The sequence below is a fragment of the Nanorana parkeri genome, unplaced genomic scaffold (assembly GCF_000935625.1).
Source record: "Nanorana parkeri isolate BGI_ZX_2015 unplaced genomic scaffold, ASM93562v1 scaffold1101, whole genome shotgun sequence".
Taxonomy (NCBI): Eukaryota; Metazoa; Chordata; class Amphibia; order Anura; family Dicroglossidae; genus Nanorana; species Nanorana parkeri.
The window spans coordinates 51103-59936 of NW_017307369.1; the positions used below are offsets into that span (position 1 = coordinate 51103).

At 42.8% G+C, this 8834-nt stretch overlaps 1 protein-coding gene across 1 annotated transcript in view; it reads right to left on the reverse strand.

Annotated features, from left to right (window-relative positions):
- ANKDD1B (ankyrin repeat and death domain containing 1B) overlaps positions 1-8834 on the reverse strand; it is a 45333-nt gene that overhangs the window by 18329 nt on the left and 18170 nt on the right. Inside the window, exons 4-6 of the mRNA XM_018567833.1 lie at positions 7945-8043; positions 6668-6772; positions 2178-2276 (exon numbers count right to left, since the gene is read on the reverse strand). Of these exons, the coding sequence (XP_018423335.1) occupies positions 2178-2276; positions 6668-6772; positions 7945-8043 (303 nt within the window). The remainder of the gene's footprint in view (positions 1-2177; positions 2277-6667; positions 6773-7944; positions 8044-8834) is intronic.

Below are 8834 nucleotides of genomic sequence, written 5' to 3' on the forward strand. Positions count from 1 at the left end.
TAAAAAGACCTGCTTTCACACAGAAAGCAAGAGTCCTTTTCTACAGCACTGGCAAGGGACTGATTCTTCTACTCAGACTGTGGCTGATTTCTAAACATATAAACTGCAAGTACTGTAAGACTTTACACACCATTTGTTGTGATGCAGCGGAAATGTATTTAACACATTTATACTGGAAGTTTAGATAGGATTTAAACAGAAAAACAAGCACTACACAGCACTTAATGAACTTGCTAGTCTGGCTCTGTGGAGCTGACCATTTTATTTCTTATTTAGGTAGCCATACAAGGCTCAGTTTTCTCTCGTTCAGCCCATGGACTGAATGAAAGAAAATCAATCGATTCCCCCATTCATACTAACAGTGTAAACAGAGGAATCTCCTCTACCAGTTACTGTATTTGATAACCGAACAGTGATTTTCATTATATAGTTATAAATCAACTTTTGTCAAAGTGGGTGGTGTTTGCAGGGCTAACCACAGCTTAAAGTGACATTAAACCCTCAGATTTTATAACATAAAACAATACTGTAATGTGCGCCTTACTGTAATCCATGGTAGTTTCCCTTCTCTTTGCTGCTCTTCCTTTTAAATCTGTATCTGTTCTCATGCTGGGCAGAACTTCTATTTTGCAGCAGACTGCCTTGTCTCTGGAATGGATACATGGTGTCTGTATGTAGGTTTGCAACCTGAGCCAGCACTACAGGAAGAGGCACTCAGCTGCAAAGGGACGTTCTCCCCCTGCATGGGAAGACATGAAGATTTAAAAGGAAGAACAGCAAAGAGAAGGGAAACAACCATGGATTACAGTAAGGCGCACATTACAGTATTGTTTTATGTTAAAAAATCGGAGGGTTTAATGTCACTTTAAATTTCCACTGATTCAGCTGGAAAATTTGAGCCGTCTATAGCTAACCTTACTTGTCCAACAGCTTATTTCCCTATCAGCAACCAACAAGGCAAGCCACATGCATGGAAGAACCCCCTTACCCTGGAGGTCTGATATCCAAATCATCATTTTGTCAGAAAGGGTTGGTCTGCCCTCTTCCAATTAACAGTGAACAGATGCTTTGCCAAATACGCAGGTATGTTGCGCATATATACTGTAGTTGGCTCCCTTACCAGTACACATACCCCCTAGGCACCAGAGATACTGAAGCCAAGCTGAAAAATCAGGAATGGGTAAGGGGGCAGTTTTCCATTTTAATATTAAAATAAAAGTGTTACCCTTCAAATAAAAAAAGGGTTTCAGAACCACAGACAGCATCACATGAACATCCTCGTGTCCAAGCCCAGTGCACATCTGCCACTGAAACACTAAAGTGGACTTATTATACAATGGATTGACATCTGCTGGGTGCAACTTTCACCAGAAGCACATTTGTAGCAATTTTACCAGCAAATGCAGGTGTATGTAGGGTTGCCACCTTTCCTTCCAGCGAAACCCAAACACTCTAGTGACGCATGGAACTTTTTTGGGGAGAATGAGTCGTGGCTTATTGGTATGTACATAGCGTCACCCATTAATATGTAAATATCACAGTCAAGACTATTTTTAGTGGGGGGCCGGTAGCCCCTATCTTAATTTTGGTTGCCCCTGTCTGCCTGACATCACGTGTCCAGGTTTCAGCTGCCATGAAACCTGGACACAGGATTCAAAACCCGGACTGTCCGGGTGAATCCTGGACAGGTAGCAACCCTAGGTGTATGCTGTGCAATAAATGTGCATGGGTTTGCAATGACCTTTATAAATATGGCCCCTGGTATAATTCTGTGATGTGACTATTATAATTTTCTAGGCATGTAGCCCAAGACACCGGTAAATCATAAGAACCTATAACATAATATATACACAGAACAGTCAGGTAATTTCTAGAGAAATGTGTAGATAATCTACTTCCTATATACAGTACAACCTTATGCAATAAAGAACTCTGGTTCTAACCCACAGCAACCAATCACAATTTACTCAATGATAGTTTTTTTCCTAAAAAGGCAGATGGCAATAGATACATTGCAACTTAATCACAGACACACATAAATCTCTAGTACACATAACAAAATAACCTGAAAAACCTGTCATGAATGTTTCCATCCATATAGACACTGCCACATCTCATTTTGTCATCATAACACCTAGGGACAGAAAGGAACTGTCTGATGACCTGAATGTACTGACCTTATCAGGCTCTGACGTAAATATGCCCATATTGAGAAGATTGTTGATCATATTAATATGGCCATTTTCAGCTGCTAGGTGAAAGGGCTCCCTACCTCTCTGTAAAATATTACGGAGAAAGATGTTATTATACATTTTGTAAAAACATTATTCATGAAGAAAATATGTTTCTAAACAGTGATACAATATAATATATATATATATATATATATATATACACACACACACACACAAATAATAAATATACTGCACAATATATTTATGCAAGATATATCCACGCCTATCCACAAAACCAAAAAAGTCACAACCTGGATTTAGCTGAGCAAATACGTCAGAGTCTTCAATTGGATAAGTGTTATGTTCTGGGGTTACTTCAGTTGGTCAGATCTAGATTCAGCAATTTTATGTCCCCTAAAAATGAGGTCAGCTGCCTACCTGAATGTACTGAATGACCAGGTTTTTTCATTAATCTTCTCTGATGGCACATTGGCCATATTCCAAGATGACAATGTCAGGATTCATCGGGGTGAGATTGTAAAAGAATGGTTCAGGGAGCATGAGACATCATTTTCACACAAGGATTGGCCATCCAGACCTTAACCCCATTGAGAATCTTTGGGATGTGCTGGAGAAGACTTTACACAGTGGCCGGACTCTCCCATCATCACTACAAGATCTTGGTAAAAGATAATGCAACTCTGGACGGAAATAAATGTTGTGACATTGCATAAGCTTTCATTGCATCAAAACAATAACATGGCAAATGTGTGTCGTAATCAAAGCTAAAGGCGGTCCAGAGGAGTAGGAAATTGGCCCCTTAGTTTTCCTGGCTGCCCGTCAAACCATCACCAAGGCTTGAAAATAGCTGACCTTGAACTTCTTGGAGGTCAAACAAAGAGTCATGGGTATAATGCTACACGAAAAGCTTACAGCTATCCTGAATGATTCTTATGTCGCCTATAAGAAAATTTGGTTTCGATGGCTTGAGTATATCTTTCCTTTAAATCTAGACCGTTCCTTATTGTTCCTTTAAACTATTGGTGCCCGCTGGGGCACGCTGACACCCACTAACCCCACAGTCTCTTTCCTCTGTCTTCTTCTTTCTTGTTTTTACCTTTCCTATTCTTCTTCTTACCCTCCCCCGAACTAATTTCTGCTTTTTTTGCCATTTTGCCCAGGTGGTTTTTGCCTTGATCGCTCATACCATCTTTTGTAGCGCGCTCCCTGAGTTTTGCGGCTAGTATGGGGTGCTTTAAGTGGGGGTTGGAATCATCTCGCTCACTCTCCTGTGTTTTCCCTATTAGATCTTCAGTTATTTTTTCTGTTATTTTCCATTGGCCAGTATGTTTTTGGACTCTTATTTATGGTTGTCTATACGCCTTGGCTTTGTACTTGTTATTCATGTCTATCCTTGTTGTATTTATTTGTTAAATTCCTTCAATAAAACTTTTTGTAAAACAAAGCTAAAGACAGTCCAACAACATTTTAGTGTGTGACTTTATTTGGGACAGGCAGTGTATTTACAGACAGACAGACAGACAGACAGACAGACAGACAGACAGACACACACACACACACACACGTTCACACATGTTTTTTTTAGTAGAAGCAAAGGCAGGTGTATAATGAGTAACCAATAGATAACAATCTTTACAGATGCTCACTTTCATTCTCAGGAGTAGAATTGTTTACAAGAAGGGAGGAGGTTATAGTATAATCCAACACTACACAAGATAGATCACATTGCTAACACCTAGTTGTGGATCATTGTGAATATCTCACAGTGCTGATGTTATCACTGATTATTGTCTTGGATGTTTAGTCCAATCCCACAACAGAGGCAGCCAATATATGCAGAGAATATGGGTTTTCTCACATTCAGAATGGGTCAGAAAGCTCCTAGAGGCCAGATGTTGCTTGTGGCTTGGCTGATCATTTGTGTAAATGCTATGGGGAAAGGTGAGGAAATAACATGCATTTTTGGCACCAGGATATAACAGAGATCAGACAAGGTTTCCTAACCTAGCCACATGCTCTTTCCCCATGCAGAACCGGCTGAAGGTGTCTGCAAGCACACATACCTGTCCTTCAGGCAGAAATAAAGTAAAAGATAAGGCAGATTAGAACAGCATGGTGCACTGCAGTAACTCTTACAGGGTTATTCACAAAAGCAGGGGTGTATTTACCGCAAGGCAAACTAGGCGTTTGCCTAGGGCGGCACCTTCCTGGGGGGCGGCCGTAGTCAAACGCCTATGTTGTGAAGAGCAGGGGCGAGCCGGAGCCCGTCTGTGTGTAGGAGTAGATGGCGGCTTGCCTGCTTGTGAAGAGGGTGGGAGGACGGATGGAGCCGGACAGCACAGCCGATAGATGGGATCGTGACTCAGAGAATGAAAAGCAGCCGGCGGCCAAAACACCACTGCACAAAGGGGTGAAGAGTTTGGAGAAGGCAGGAGAAGTGAACAATCTAGGACAACATAGCTGATTTGGAAACATTCTCCAACTCACTTTCCAGTTCAGCTCTGTTGTCCTAGATTGTTCACTCTTCACCAGTGACATACTGTGCCTTCTGTGCTGGGTGAGGCATCCCCCAGCCCGCCAAAGCTCCGCCCCATCCCGCCGAAGCACCATCCTGTCCAGCCAAAGCTCCGCCCATGTCCCGCCAAAGCCCCGCCCCCTGCTCCTTAACCAAGCTGTGTGGGGAGCTGTGTGTCCCTCACTTGCTCATCACTGCTGAGGCATCGAGATCGATGGCCTCAGTGGGTTTTTTTTTTTATTGGACAGCTTAAACTAATGGCGCTTTGCCATTGGTCCAAGCCATCCACAGAGATCACGCCTCTAACACAGAGTAGAGGCTGTGACAGCTCTTGCCTCACCAAGTTAGGTTACACAAGCAGTGGGGAATCCCGCTGCTTCGTAACCTAACTACCTGTCAAAAGCCGGATGCAGCGCCGCCTGTAATTAACAAGCAGCACTCCGTCCATGACAGGTTACACAGCGGGGAGGCTTTCCCTCCTGTGTAACCTGTAACAAGCCGCACTGAATGGAGAAAAAGCTGTCAGCTTCAGACTTGAAGCTGACACCTTTTTTCTTCATAATACTAGGTGAGGCTCTGCCTCCCCTGACCGCACCTCCCTGCTCTTCACCCTTTTGTGAATAGCCGGGCTAGTATCCAATCACATTTAAAATAAAGCTAAAGCAATTTTGGATAGAGTAGATAATGGATAAAAACCCGACAGGTCTTTGTGTCAACTGTGTTCCATTGGAGAAATGTGCCTTCCTGTCCTGTAGACCCCATAGTGAACTGTAGTACTTAGATAGCTGTAACCTGAACAATTGTCCTCATTGGAAGGTTTTCCCTCATTTTAGGGACAACTCAACATTTAGACTTTTCCCTCATTTGCAGTCCAAGGATAAGTCAGGATAAATAGAGAAGGCGAAGAAATGAAAACCCAATGGGAGGTCTAACCCTTCCCCACTGTAAGTTGGATTGGAGCAGTCAGAAAAATGAAAGATGACTACTGATTTGTTACTGGAGTTGACAACGCTTTTCCTATTGCTTTCTGACTCATCGAAGTGTACCTAAACCCAAAAATACAATTTATTTTATTGCAGCTTATCAGTCCTTAGATATGGTGGTTGAATTAGTTATATTTTTTCAAGTTTTTTATGTTAATGTTACCTATTGATCCTGCCAGTAACTCACCTCCTGTGCTATAGTGACAACACACATTCACTGTACTGTATCTATGGAGGAACAATGTTGTCACCCTAAACTGCCCTCCTGATCTGGAGTTCAAACATTTCCTCTTGTCCATGTCCATTACATAGGGGAAGGTGTTTTGTTAATAAGAGTGTTTGAGATATCATTTAATTGCACAGGCAGTTACAAGAACATTGAAATTCTGGCACGATCAACAGGTCCTTTCAAGAAAAAAATTATTCACCTAAAAACGCTAAACCAATGCAGCCATCACATTAAAGACTGATAAGTTTAAGTTTAGTTATTCTTTAAATAAACTCCACACATATTCGTTCAATGTATCTACCATTCAGCACAGGCTTAGGGCACACCCAAAGCAGTTTCCATGATAAGAGTGCTTAGATTCCTTTATTATTTAAAAATTTACGAATGAATTGGGGGGGGGTGGGGTGGGGGGAAGGGCTCAATATTGGGCTTCAAAACTGGGGAAAAAGTGTTTTCTTTATGTTTTTTCCTCTTTTTTATATTTTATTTGTAAGTGAGGCATTAGGTACACATATGTGATATAAATATAGAGCCCTATCTGACCTCTAAAAAACAATATATAATATGTGTGGTTACATTTAGCAAGAAAGTATATTACTGACGTGGAAGAATCACACAAAATGTCAAAAGTGCTTCAGTCATTAACGAACAGAAACTAAAAACAAGCACAGTCATGAAGGGGTTAAGAGCACGGAACATATTTACTTTCCAGATTCATTGGATTAACGTAGGTTATAAAATATACCTTGTCCTTGGTGACTAAATCTTGAAGCTGTAATTCCTTCAGGAGATAATCCACTATTTCATTCTTATCATTCTGGGCGGCAAAATGCAAAACATTCATTCCATCCTGTAACAAACAATATGCTATCATATCACATCATTTTATCATTAAATAATACTCTACAGACCTAGAAGTACTGAAGGGCTATTTAAAGGCAGATTAAAGTAAGCCATTATGCACATTTGAGGTAGCGATTACACCCTGCTCAGTGGTGGACCTATGGCAGGTGCAGCCGGTGCAGCTGCAGCAGGGACCGATGCTGGGTGGGGCCTCAGTGAGATCCAGTCCCGCCCCGCCTTCATTGGAGGAGGCATGGTCGCATGGTCTGTCACTTTAAATTTTTTAATTGAAGTGGCTGCCATAAGCTCCCGCGCTTGCTGGGGACCTCGCACCAGCCTTCTGTGGAACCACGCGGCATTTGTTTACAGTGCAGGCCCGCGCATCTTCCCCTCCCGAGACCTTCCGCACAGGGATCGGCAAGGTGTCCGTATGTTTTCTTTTTCGGGGGCGGAGCTTGCTTTTTAGTGGGAGGGAGTGAAGAGCAAGGCAGGAGCGGTGGCTGCTAGAGTGAAAAGAACGGTAAGCAAGCAGACGTCTGGGACTGAGGGGGACAGCAGCCGCTGAGCTTGGTGCCCGACGCTGGGGTAGGAGGGAGCATTTTGCAGAAGACAGCGCAGCAGCCAGTAGCTACTACTTTAATGATTACACCGGTGCTGTCCTCTGCAAAGGTTTCCCCACCCCAGCATCGGGTTCCTATTCAGCTTTGGGCCATTATTATGAAATGTTTTTCATAAAAATGAATTGCTTCTTGAGAACAACAGCAGACGCCACTATGGTTGCAAGTAATTGGTATGACAGGCTGGGAACATTTGAATTTTCTCTTTTCTCCGGAAAGAGGAAAGGATCAGAAAGGTCACACATTTTCCAGCAAACTGGTAAATCTCTGTGGATAGCAGTGAGAACTTCCAGTCATTGAAAGCGCATGTTATGCCCCTGTAGGGGTACAGACTTTAAACTACTAAATCCTCATATGAGTAATGCATTGGGCTTCAGATCAGGGATGGGATCAAACTAAAGCCATCTCAGCGAGTGCCAATAATGACCAGCATCACATTTACTAAAAAATCATCTTTATTAAAAGTAAAGCCGGTGTGCCTGTGTGCAATGCAAATAACTTCCTAATGTAAACAATAACTCGGTGTCAGAGATAGTGTTCTCTCAGATACATGTCCACCTACCTGATTTGTAGCTTTTTGACTTGCTCCAGCTTTAATCAACATCTGCATAACGCTTACGTCAGCGGACCAGGAAGCCAAGTGCAAGACTGTGAGACCATGCTGGAAAGAAGCCAATTGGTTAGAATATTGAGGGGAAGGAACCAATTGAGTTTATTATCAAAATAATGACTAGCATTAATTTTACAAGACAAAGAGAGTGAAGAAATACAAGTCTTGTCACCATTGTAACCTATGGACATGGTAATACAATACCTGTGAAGGTTCTCAGTTATCCATGTCTTGGTATACCTAGTAGTAGTTAGTCACATTTAACTGGACTTGTTCTTTAAAGGAGAACTATGGGGTTCGGGCTTTTCCCCATAGTTCTCCTTAGGGTAACGGGAGGACACAAACTAGCGTCCTCCAGTCACCCTAAGCTCAGTATACCGCGAGCTACAGCTCGCGGTATATTGAGACGTTGCAGGTGAAGCAGATCACGACAATTGTCTGGATCCGCTCAGCTGCGTGAGTTAGGGTTGCCACCTGTCCAGGATTCACCCGGACAGTTCGGGTTTTGAATGCTGTGTTCGGGTTTCATGGCAGCAGAAACCCGGACACAAGATGTCAGGCAGACAGGGGCAACCAAAATTAAGATAGGGGCTACTGGCCCCCCACTGGAAATAGTCTCAACTGTGATATTTACATATGAATGGGTGGAGCTATTTACATATGAATAAGCCACAACTCATTCTGCAAAAAAAATGTCTACACGTCGCTTGAGTGTTCGGGTTTCGCTTGAAGAAAAGGTGGCAACTCTAGCGTGAGTGACAGCTGGCTCTGCCTGTCTAGAGGCAGGTTACAGCTGGCTCTGCCTGTCTACAGGCAGAGCCAGCTGTAACCGCCCCCTCCCC